This window comes from Ailuropoda melanoleuca, chromosome 12 (genome assembly GCF_002007445.2).
Source record: "Ailuropoda melanoleuca isolate Jingjing chromosome 12, ASM200744v2, whole genome shotgun sequence".
Lineage (NCBI taxonomy): Eukaryota > Metazoa > Chordata > Mammalia > Carnivora > Ursidae > Ailuropoda > Ailuropoda melanoleuca.
The window spans coordinates 23,631,862-23,644,653 of NC_048229.1; the positions used below are offsets into that span (position 1 = coordinate 23,631,862).

Consider the following 12,792-nt stretch of genomic DNA (forward strand, 5'->3'; position numbering starts at 1 on the left):
AGCTGAGGCATTCTCAGTGCAGTCCCCCCTCCACCCACAATAATTCGGGGGGTGGATGGGGGGATGCAGAGTAATTCACTTGCAGCAAGCCTTTGTCTACAAGCATCACATTTGAGCAGAGGCAGGTCGAGGGTCTGTGACGCTTTCCAAGGTGATCACCTTCCACAATGAGAGGTGCCAGGGATGCAGAACAGCCAGGGGGGCCCCGCAAGGAGGTGGGTCAGCCCCCTGGCCCAGCAATTGCCCTGGGGGACGGTGGTGAAGAGCTCAGAGCTCTGTGTTCAAATCCCACTCAGTTCAAATCCTAGCTGCGTGACCTCGAGCAGCCGACCTCACCTCCCCGAGGTGCCCCTCTTTGTAGAAAAGGGGATCATGGGAGTATGTGCCACCCACGGTGGTGGAGAGAACTCAGTGAGCCCGGGAAAGGGCAAATGCTGGCTTCAGGCAGCGTCTGACCAAGGCTGACACAGGCAGTGGCTGTTCCCGGCCAGCTCCCATGCTCGCCGGAAATGTGGGGTTCTTCCTCTCAGGTCTACTTTGGAGAAATTCCATCAGCCAAGGCCTTTTCAAGGAGCAATGATGGGCTAATTTCAGTGAATCATTTCCCATGGGCGGTAAGTGGCAGATGCCACGCTGGGGGTGGGAGGAGGGGGCTGATTTTTGCACAGCTGCTTTGCAAAGTGGTCACAATGGTGGCCAGTGTGTGGGGGGTTGCTGATGGGGCTGGTGGGGGGGCGGGGAGAGACAGAAGTCCCAAACTGGGGGATCACGTCTCAGACCCAGTTTTTCAGACTCTGAGAAAGGGGGAGGGAACTGCTGCAGGAAGAGCTGGCTTGAGGGGCAGCTGGGTCTGTTTCCCGGGGTTACCCCTGCGGCCACACGCTGGGGCAGGGCCTGGGTGCCTTGGTGCCTCAACTTCTGTTTCAGCCTCCAAACGGCCCCCACAGGAGCCCCCAGTCCTGGTGGGCGGTGCCCGTAGACCTCAGTAGGTGATAAATAAGCAGACAGACCTGTGCTTGGGGTCACTTGCATTTGAGTCACCCAATGGCCACGTTGGTTCTCTCACCTGCAGAATGGGGCAGGAATTTTTGCCTCCTGGGGCTCCTGGCCTGTGAGCAGTCCAGAGGCCAACCCTCAGGGACTGGGGGCTGTTGACGCCGCTGTCGGTATTTACAACGGACCCTGCGAAAGAACGGCTTAGTGTTCTAGAAGGTAAGTCCAGCGGATTGTGCCATGGCCCGGTGACATCACGTAAGCATGGAAGCTACAGCCACACTTGGCACGTAGCTTGAGCTAGGTACATGTTGCTGAATGAATACCTGAACACATCACCTAACTGAACCCTTACGACCCACACCGTGTCCGTGTATATATAGTGGGGCGGCCTAATGGAGACCTAACTTGGGTCTTTCCCCCACTCTGCCCTTATCCAGAGGTGCCAGCAAGTGACCCTGACCCTTAGAAGGGGGAATCCCCTTTGAGGATCCAGAGGAAGCCCCTTCTCCCAAAGCAGTGGTGTTCCTTCTCTGGGGGGAATCTGGGTAGCCATCCCTAAGCGTGTGGGCCCAAGGCTTTACTGCCAGGAGAGAGGGTTGCTTTTCGCTTTTGCACCATTTAGATGATGCATCCACAGAAGGGTGGGCAGGAGGCGGTGAGGGGGATAGCCCTACTGTCAGGGAAGGAGAATAATGGAACTTCAAGGACTGAAAAGGAAACTGTGCCTGACCCCTGCAGGTGGGGCTCCTGTGGGAGGAAAGGGGACAGGTACTGGTCTGGAAGGGTCTAGAGCAGGATGCCAGTGGGGCTGAGTGGCTGGTATCCTGGAGGCTGGCTCCCCAACTCAAAGACTGTTCCCTCTGCACCCACCACAGGGGTCCCTGGCCCACAGGTTCCACCCCTGAGAGGGGCAAGTCACTGGCAGGTGCCAGAGAAACCCTTTGAAGACAGGACTCTTTTCGACACATGCTCCAAGTTACTGACTTACATCAATGAAGGAGAAGTCGTCCACCCTCTTCGCAGGGCAGGGGTCCGGCAGGGGCAGCCCCTCCATCCCATCAGTGGATTCCAAATCGGTGCTGGACTGGTCCACGCTGGTGCTCCTCTGGTCCCTGGAGCAGCTGTGCTGGTCCCCGGCCGAGGTGGCCTCCGTTTGGGAGGACAGTGAGGACAAGCGGCTGCTGGGGAGCTGCTTCCGGGCCGACAGGGCACTGCTGTCCGGGGACGGGGACTCGGGGGCCAGACTACGAGAAAGGAAGGAAGGGAGACATCATTTGTGCAGGCGGTTGCACAAAACTGAATTGCAAGCAGAGGAGGTGGCAGAAAGCGGGTTCAGGCTGTACTTTCTAAGACACAGAACATCCCCATAGGACAACCTTTCTGGGCACAGCCTGGTGCTGTCCGTGGTGTGTCCAGAACACCTGGACAGTGGTGGAATGGGAGGGGCCGGTCTGGTCCCATTCAAGATGCTCCAACCCTGCACTGGGCAGGAGCATGGGAGCCACTGGTCACATGTGGTGACTGGGCCCTTGCCAGGTGGCGAGTGCGAGCCCAGAGTATAGAGTTCACACTGGATTCCCAACACTTTGGGGGAAAAAAAAGAGAGAGAGAGTGAATATAAAATGCTGATGCATGTTGAAATAATATTTCAGATCTGGATTCCATAAAATATTGTTATGTAAATTAAATCGTTAAGATGAATTTCACCTGTTTCTTTTTTACTCTTTTGAGGTGGCTACTGGAACATCTTAAATGACCCACACCTCACATTTGCAGCTTGAGTTGTATTTCTGTTGGACGGCACTGATGTCGAACAAAAAACACCAGCAGTCACTTGTGGCAGAGCAGGAGGCAGGGGAATCTTCTGCATGGTTCCATTCATTTGTGCACGCATTCAGTCAAGATTTACTGAGCACCTACTATGTGCCAGGCATTGCTACACAGGAAGACACTAAATCCTCTCCCCAGTCCTGCGAGGTACACCCTATAACCCTACTATGGCCACCACCATGCTATCAGGTGGGATAAGACCCAGGAAGTTAAATATTGACCTCGAGAGGAAACCAAGGCACAGAGATGTGAAGTGGCCTGCCCAAAGGGGCAGAACTCACTCTGGAATCCACACCCTTGACCCTCTCCTACCTCTGGAATTTCTTCCCACGGTAATGTATTTAAGTAGGGCTTGGATAACTGGAACCACATAAGACAGAAATGTATAAATAAATTAAGTCATTAAATTAAAAAGCACCCCCTTCCCATTAAAAAGACACCAAAGTCAAGAGCATGGGAGAGCCCACCCTGAGGAAGGGCAGCCGGGCACCAGACACCATTTCCCTGAGAGGAGGGTCTGCCCTGGAAGCCACCCGGGCTGCACCCCTGCACAGAGCCCGTACTTGGTGCTTCATGGCAGGAGCACATCCATGTTCTGTCTGCCCTGGGATGATTTTATTACTCGGAACAGGTAGGATGTGGGGGTGTGGGGTGGGACAGAAGCAAGTCCCCCCAAACCATGAGGGAAATACCACCAAGGAGGCAGCAGATGGCGCTGCTGCCCAGGGCTGGGGACGCAGCAGCTCCCTGACCGGCTGGGGAGGGGGCGCTGCATTACCTCTGGGGAACGAAAGGGGGCGCCCACCCACAGGAGAGGCCCCAGGTCCCAGAGGCCAGGAGGGGTGCAAAACCAAGACGCCGGCTTCCGGACTCAGAGTCCAGAGGGCTCTTGCAGGAGATCAAAGTGAAGTCTAGCGACATTTAAGTACGCTCAACAGCATACTTGTCACAGGTTCGGCAAGAAAAGGCTTTCATGGGTACAACACGAAACCTTTGCTTCCCTTTATCTTCTTCGTACCCAAATTCAATTCCATCCACCCCCACCTGACTTTCACATTGTCGGCTGTGGGACATAACCCAGCAGGGGCTTGTGACCACTCCCAGCTGGGAAGGCAGGAGAAACAAGTGGGAGACCAGGGAGGGGCCGAGTCCACCTGATCCCTGGGCATACCACCCACAGGCGAGGAAACCGAGTCACACAGAAACACAGCTGGCAAGGGGTCATGCTGGAGGCGACCTAGGTCTCTCTGACTTCAAAAGACCATGTGACCCTGACCATGGTCGCAGGACCACGAGATCCTGGGGTCCTGGGCTAAGGAAGACGTGAGCTGAGAACACAGGGCAGTGTCCACCCCACGTGTCCATGAAGCCACGACTGTGCTCGATCCCACCCCAGGGGGAGAAGAAAAATTGTATTTTAAAACAATGAACAGGGGCAATGAACAGGTGCTCCATCTATGGGCCAGGAAATAGGCTAATTGCCCACAGGCTCCCCTCCCAACAACCCCCTGTGGTGGGGTGCATCGGCCTTCGCCTCTGCAAGACGGGGCACCAGGATTAGATGTTATTAACACGTGTACGTGCTTACAACAGTGCGTGGCACGTACGCCCAATAAACCCCGGCTGTTTTTACAGGCATCATTCCCTTTCTACGGAGGAGGAGCGTCAAATCTGGAAAGCATATCGGGGTGCCTGGGTGGGCTCAGTCGTTAAGCGTCTGCCTTCGGCTCAGGACGTGATCCCGGCGTTCTGGGATCGAGCCCCACATCAGGCTCCTCTGCCATGGGCCTGCCTCTTCCTCTCCCACTCCCCCTGCTTGTGTTCCCTCTCTCGCTGGCTGTCTCTCTCTCTGTCGAATAAATAAATAAAATCTTTTAAAAAAAAGTCTGGAAAGCATATAACTCATTTACCCAGAGTCCCATCAGCAGCTCGGGAGGAGCTGGAATTCCGAGCTGCCTGCCTCTGTATCCAGGCTGTACTCGGTCAACCTGAAGGCTTCTGCCGTCTAAGGACCCTATAAGCCGTCAACCGAGGTGACAGTAAATCCAAGACACGACTTATAAAGCAACACATGGAACATGCTTCTCTATTTATAAACACATACATATTGAAAAAAAAGTCTAGACAGACATCTAACAGAAAGCGTTAATGCCTTCCTTCATGACCTGTGTGCTGGGATTACAGGTGCTTGTCATTTTCTTTGTAATTCCTTTCACTGTAGCAAAATACACATAACAGAAAACTGACCGTCAGGGACGTTGAGCACGTCGACGGTGTGGTGCAGGCATCACCACGGTGCACTTCTAGAACACCTTCCCGAAGGAAGCCTGGTCACCCCCCGCCTACCCACCCCCAGCCCCTGGCAACTCATCTACTTTCCATCTCTGTGGATTACCTATTCTGGACATTTCGTATGTCCGTGTAAAATCATTTTTTTGTACTTTCTAACTTTCTTTGTTTCCGGTAAGAATGCATTACGTTTCTACTTACAACACAGGCTCGAGTAATATAGAAATGAGGGGGCACGTGGGCCATGCCACCCGCCATCCAGACGCCCTACCTCTCCCCGCTCTGGCGCTGGTCTGTCCATGTCCCATACTGGCTGTCGGCTTCCTGCACAAGGGTGTCGGTGTCCTTGGCCTCGGGGGGCCGCCTGGAGAAACACTGCTTCAGCTGGTCCTGCAGAGACGAGCCAGAGGGGAGAGATTTCTATTAAGGGAAAATGCTCAGAACCTGGTCCCCGGCTGACACAGATCACACAGCATTCCCCCACCTCCCCGCCGGCTAGGCTCAAACCACACCCAGTTCTCCACTGTGCTCAGAGGCGGGTCCAGATGGCTGGGGTGGGCGTTAGGGTGACCGACTGCCCCAGTGTGCCCAAGACATCACAGGAGGCAGGACTGTCAGTGCTAAAGGCAAGCAAACTGGCATGAAGGTGTTACCCTCCCCGGCACGAGGGGTCCTGCTGGACACCATGCTGTCCATCCTCAGTGCCCCTCTCTCCGCCTGGCACTGCAGGCAGGACCATCTTCTCTCCATCTTTGGTCTCCCAGGACTTGTCCACCTGGCTAGGGCACTCCCTCAGCTGTCCCCCGCCCCCGAGTTCCCACCACCACCATGCTTCCAACACCGCGTCCGTGGAACATTTCACTGTGCCCAGCGTCGACCAAGCTGTTTGCACACCACCTCACTGAACCGAAGTTCCACGGCCATCCTTATTACAATCCCATTTTGCAGATGAGAACATTGTGGCTCAGATAGGTGAAGTGACATGCCCCAAATCAAATAGCCAATGCATGGCAAAGTGGAACTCAAACCCGGGCAGGAGGTGTGGGTCCACGTCCAGACTGGTAACCACTGCACCCCAGGCAGCCGGGATCCCTCAGTTATCACCACCTGCTTAGTTGCTGCCTCTGCCCTTGGCCGGGGCACTTGGAAGGAGTGCTGGCACATGGTGGGCAGCCACAGAGCTCCATCGAATGACTGAACTGCTGGCTTCCCTACTTTGTTCACTTCGGCAAATTAAAAGCCCATTCCCTGCTCAACAACCTTCAGTGGCTCCCTATCGTCCTCCGGCGGAAAGCCAACACCCCTTGTCATTGAGCCCCAAATTTCCTCTCCACTGCCACCTCCCACCGCACCCCAAACAAACCGTTCCTCCCACCCTCCCTGACCTCCTCACTGAGTCCCGCGCAAGCCTCACACAACCCAGCCTCTGCCCCTCCCTCTTCCTACCCATCCTCTTGGTCAAAGCCATTACAACCCATACTGATCTCTCCCCCTGCTGAGCTCTTCTTGCCCACCCTGGACTCACTGTTGTACCAAGTGAAGTTCGACGTAGAGGTTAATTACTCCATAGAAATTTACTGAGCACCTACTATGTGCCAGGCATCAGGGAACCGGGTGTGGGGGCGGGTCACGGCATGGACGCAGCCCCTGAGATTCTGTAACAGCTGATGCACGTTTCAAGGCTGGGGTGTTCTATCATCTTTGTTCACACTCTACGCCTTTTCGCAGCTTCTACAAAACCGTCCTTGGCAGAACAAGCCTATGTGGTCCAGGGGAATGAACCGTTTGGGGGTACTTGAGCTCCCCATGATGCTCAACGGGGTCCTGTGGGAGGGGTGTATGCAGGGGCAGGAATTCAGAATAAAACCTTCAGCCGCCTCTGATAAACGGCCACGCTCGAGGGCCCTAATCATGGCTCATGTCCGAACAACCCCAACGCCACTCACTGCCCTCAGAATGCTTTTTCTAGTTACCAAAACAATACATGTGCGTTGCAAAACATGTAGAAATCATAGAAATGCACAATGAAAGTCACTTTAAAAAAATACCCGTCACCCACGGATGATACTCTGGCATAGTCCCGCCCAGAATTTCCCCTGGGTCACTTCATCCGTATCCTCATCTTTAAATGGCAGAAGATCCCACTGGATGGACGCAGCACCGTTGATGGAACCAATCCCCAAGTGCTGGACATGCAGCTTGCTATAAATATTTTTTGCTGTTACAAACAACCACATGACGAACATCCTTGAGGCCAAAGTGACACATCTCTGTGATAACTCCCCATGAGAGATTCCTAAGTACAGCATCACCAGGTCAAGGGGCGGCATATTTTTAAGGCTTTGGCTCCTGTTGAGTGAGCCGGCCTTGGGACAGGCTGCCCAATCGTGAAGCCCATGGGCAGTGTGGGGGGTGGCCGCGCAGACGCTTTAGGAATGAAGTCAGTCCCCACTCGGGGAAACGTGGGAGGTTTTTGCCTTGAAAGATCACCTGACATTCTCAGATGCCCTGCACCCTGCACGAATTCTCCCTGGGACCTAGGAACGGAAATGGTCATCTGCACACGCTTGCAGCTGCTCACTGGTTTTCAAAGATGTCACAGAATCAGGAATTCCCTAACTTATTCCCCTACATGGGTCAGAAGCCAGAGGTTGGGCCCTTAGGGGGTCCTTCTGGTGGGCTTGACACTGCTGTCCCGCGCACAGGCAAGGGGCTTGTGTGTGTGTGTGTGTGTGTGTGTCCCCCACCATGCTAAGCTCAGCAGGAGGCACGGGGGGTGACAGCTCCGGGTCACAGCTCAGCGGGGAGGGGAGAGCTTGCCATCTCTGCTCTGCTCCTGCACTGTGAGCCTGGCCGAGTGACTCCACCCTGCAAGCCTCAGTCTCCCATTAGAAAAGCAAGGGTTGTTGTGTGGCTTCAAGGAGATAATCTCTGGAGATCATGAAGCTTAGGGGCCAGGAGCTGGGTGATCAGAGCCATTTTCATAGTCCTCCCCCCGGGGACCACCGGGGATCTTTCAGTGCTCAGGGATGGAGGAAGGGAGGTCCAGGTGGGGCCTTTGGAAATCAGAATGGCAAGGTGGATAGGATGCTGAGGGTGCAATCAGGGCGGGAGGCAGGGGAACTGCTTTCTGGCCTCCTTCAAAGGGCCTGGAGGAAAGCAAGGCGGGGGGGCCGGGCCAGGTATTAATGGTGTTCAGCAACGACAGGTGGGTTTCCACCCACCCCCGTCTGTGGGCCCTCCTACAGGGGTTCAAGATTCACGCACAGGGGTGTGGGACCCCCTGCCATGCCTTCTCCCTCCACCGCCTAATGCCACATTTGAGAGATTCCCAAGGGCAGCACCCATGACTCCTCTCTCCCTCACTGTCCCAGTCCTTCAAAGTCTCCTTCCAGAACATTTTGTCCAGCCTCAGCCTCCCTCACCTCTGGCTCCTCCCATGATACTTCCCCAAACCAAAATCTGGGCCCACAGGGTCCCTGCCAAAGCTTTTTAATAGCCCACATCCTTCAGGGTGAAGTCCAAGCACCTTAAAAATGGCTTGTGGGACGTTCATCATTGCGGCTCTTTCCCCCACCATCCCCGGCCCCTTCCAGGCCCTCCCATTGGCTGTGCCACCCTCACGTGCCCCAGGCCACTCACTCTCTCTCACCTCCAGACCTGCTGGCACAGCTGCCACCTCCCAGCTGTCCTTCAAATTTCAACTTTGATGGCTCTTCTTCCAGGAAGCCCTCCCTGCACCGTCCACTAGATCTCAAGGCTCTCTCTATCTGCGCTATTCAAGAAGGTAGCCGAGAGCCACAGGTGGCTATTTAAATTTAAATTTGTTCAAATTTAAAAATACAAAGGACTCAGTCCCTCACTGGCACTAGCCACTTCAAGGGCTCCACAGCCACATGTGGCTACTGCAGTGAACAGAAGACACAGAGCATTTCCATCACTGTGGAAAGTTCTGGTGGATGGCACTGCTGCAGAACTTCCCACACTGTAATAATTATAATTGACCTGTTTCTTTTCAGTCTCCCTTGGACGAGTCCTGTTTCTGGAGCCAGAATGTCTGGATTCATTACATAGTAGCTGTGTGACCTTGGGCAAGTTACTTAACCTCTCTGTGCCTCGGTGTCTGGACAAAGCAGATGTTAAGTATCTGGTTGAATGCTATACTCTTTAACACAGACCCCCTAAGTGTGGAGTAATTCAGGGGTGAGGATGATCAAGGAATTCATCTTGTAAATGAGGCTTAAGAAAGCAAGTCGTTTATCAGCACTTTCTCCGGTGCATATCCCGGTAACCTTGTGAGCGCTCCAAATTATTCATGTGTCCTCCCTCTGGCAGACCCTGGCAACACTTCAAATCAAGCTTTGTTCCTAGGGTTACGAGGCCTTGAGATCAACCACCAGAAGGCCCCAAAACTCTTCTAAAAACTTTCTAAAAGTCAGATTCATAATTAGCTCAAAGGCAGGATATTGTTTTGATTCAGTTTTCCCTCAGAGGCTGCTACAAAAAACCCTCACTGTCCACAGGCAAGCAGATACCGGACCGGGTCGTCTGAACACACACCTGACAAACTCACGATGAAGAGGCACCCATCTAAGGCACACAGGTGTCCCGGGGAGCCCCCCCCCCGCCCCAATCTGGAACATGAGCGGGGCTCTTGTGATGTGCACCCCTGATGGATATCCACCCAATGCCCACCCACATTTCAGCTGTCATTTGTCACACAAGGATAATCAAATCATGTCCTTTATTTTTTTTTAATTTTATTTTATTATATTATGTTAATCACCATACAGTACATCCCCAGATTCTGATGTAAAGTTTGATGCTTCATTAGTTGCGTATAACACCCAGTGCACCATGCAATACGTGCCCTCCTTACCACCCATCACCAGTCTATCCTATTCCCCCACCCCCTCCCCTCTGAAGTCTTCAGTTTGTTTCTCATAGTCCATAGTCTCTCATGTTTCATTCCCCCTTCTGATTACCCCCCTTTTCTTTATCCCTTTATCCCAAATCATGTCCTTTAAAGCAAGAAGGACTCTTCCGTTGATTTGGTTGGCCGTTTTCAGATGAGAAACTGAGGCATAGAGACAGGAATTGCTGTCTGGCTCTTAGTTCTCCCGGTAAGGAAGAGGCAGCACTGGGATGCCCGTTACTGTCCCGGAGCTCCTCCTAGCCTGCCCCCACCATCCCCCTGCCCCCACCTTTCCCAGGATGCTTTGAGAGGCTCTGAGGAGGAAGTGTCTATTACAATGGGGAAATGTACATGAGAATGCTCTCAAAAGCTTCAAGCACTGCTGGGATCAAACACCCACCAAACACCCACCAAACACCTGGTGGGTGACGACCCTGGGCCATTGTCCTACAAGCAGAGATGACAGTGTCAGCCCAAAACCCCGTAAGGGGTAATTTCGTAACAGCTGAGCCGGGGAGACCAGGCTAACATGCTCCTTTAAGGGCTGTGTTTAAACACGCCATAACACGCACCCTGAAATTTAAAATGTGCATAACCCTCGACTCAGCAATTCTGGTTCCAGAAATTTATCTCAAGAAAAGCATTAGACACGCTTGCCAAGATCTATGAACACGGATGCTCCCTGCAGGGGAGCAAATATTGCGAAATACTGGAAATATACCATTGCAAAATACTGGAGACATCACTGCAAAATCTTGGAAATGACCTAAATGTCCAATAAGATGGGGACTGGGGACATGCAACATGGTATATCCATACAATGCAATAAACACAGCCGAGGAAAATGACGCTCAGAAGAGTATTTACTGTTAGAAAAAGATATCCGTCTTAACACTAGCAAACGTGAAAAAAAGGTAACGCGACAGCAGGTGTGTCTGTGTGTTATGATACCAGATTTGTAAAAACAAAGGCATAAACGTATAATGAGCATATGCGAAGGAAAACCTCTGGAGGGTCCCCCAGCAAACCGTTACAGGGGCACCGTCCTCGGGGAGTAAGGGGCTGTTACTGATGATGCCTTCGTGCAGCATCTGAACTTGTAGTTTTATATCCCACTCTAATCAGACAGTACAATGAAATCAAATACAATTTATTAAATCACACCTCTAATACAATCCTATCGTATGCACCATGAATGAAGAACAAATCAGAAATCTTTACTTGTTAGTCTGTATCAGAACCCAGCAAACTTTGTCTCTACACAGTCAGATAGTAAATATTTAGGGCTCTGCCAGCCTGTTCAGTCTCTGTGCCGACAACTCAATTCAGCCAGTTATAGACAATATGGGAGTGTGTGTGGCTGTGTTCCAATAAAACTTTATTGACAAAACAGGTGGCTGGCTGGCTGTGGCCCGCGGGCAGCTTGCTGATCCCTGACCTCTATCCTTTGGACTATCAGCTGCATGAAAACAGGGACCGTTCCAACCAGTGCTGCAGCCCAGCACTTAGACCAGTGCCTGGCCTATGGTAGTTGTTGAACAAATATTTGCTGGAGGAAGGTGTTTCCAAAAATAACTTTTTTTTTGCAGTGAGTAGGTATGAGCTTCTTAACCAGAAAAAGCAATGTAGTTAGGGAGGGGGCGGGGGAAAGAGAAATTACGGCTCCTGTATGTATTTGGGGTGTCTGACACATCCGCCTGGGAAGGAACCCTGAGTCAGGACAGTGGTCCCTGGCTGACGGAGCAGTTTTGAGCAATTGAAGATGTGCATCCCCTCCCCCTTCAGCAACTGGACACTCTCAGCTGTGCGGGGGAGGCTGGCTGGGTGACACCTGCTGGGTCTCTGTCCCTGAGGGCCTGCAGCACTTCCTCTCTCAGCTCAGTCTTACACAACAGCTGAGAAGTAACAGTAACAACAATACTGAGGGCTAACACTCCTGAGTGCTGGCGAGGTGCCCTTCATTTTGCCATCAGATGGCCCCAAGCAGCCCTATTCGGTAGGAGTGTCATGGACCCGTTTTACAGGGAAGGAGACTGAGGCCCAGAGAGGCTAGCTGACATGCCCAAGGCCATGCAGTTACGAGGTGTGGTGGGGCTTGGATTTGAACCTGGTTTGGTGTGGCGCCCAAAGCCCGGGCTGCATCTCCCAGCTCTGGCTTGACATGGAGAGCTTGTCGGGTCCTCTATGATCATTTTACAGAGGAGACAACCAAGGACTGGAGACAGGGAAGAATGCCTGGCGGGGCCTGGCACCCAGGTGTCACGACTCCCCGTCCTGTGCTTGCTACCACAGTCTATCTCTAGTGGAGTCCATCGTGGGGTCTCAGGCCCAGGAAGGGGAGAAGGAGGGGGGCGGCTGGTCAAGGATGGGCTGGGTCCTTCAGTTTGTTAGATCCGCTCTGTATGCCCCAGTCCAAGCTCTTTTCTTAAGAGCACGGTCCATCTAACCGCAGCCTGCTCTGAACCCCAAGGTCCAGCGCCCGTTCTCCTTGCCGTGTCTGCTCCCCCCTCACTGACCCTCCCCTGCAGCCACAATGATGCCCCTTCACACCACAGCCCTATACCCATGCTCTTTCCTCTGCCCAAGATACCCCTCTGCCTGGCCAAGTGCTGCCCCACAAGCGTTGGCTCCTGGGGCGGCTTCCCTAGCCCAAGTCCTGAGTCCCAGTTGGAGTTCTCTCCCTCCAAGGTCTGACCCTGGCTGGTGGTTCCTGCCACTTGTATGATTCGTGGGACACCTGTCTGCAAAAATCTCCCTGACCG

At 53.2% G+C, this 12,792-nt stretch overlaps 1 protein-coding gene across 1 annotated transcript in view; it reads right to left on the reverse strand.

Annotated features, from left to right (window-relative positions):
* Positions 1-12,792, reverse strand: part of KIAA1671 (KIAA1671 ortholog) — a 114,020-nt gene that overhangs the window by 848 nt on the left and 100,380 nt on the right. The window contains exons 4-5 of the mRNA XM_034672368.1: positions 5,387-5,505; positions 1,985-2,240 (exon numbers count right to left, since the gene is read on the reverse strand). Of these exons, the coding sequence (XP_034528259.1) occupies positions 1,985-2,240; positions 5,387-5,505 (375 nt within the window). The remainder of the gene's footprint in view (positions 1-1,984; positions 2,241-5,386; positions 5,506-12,792) is intronic.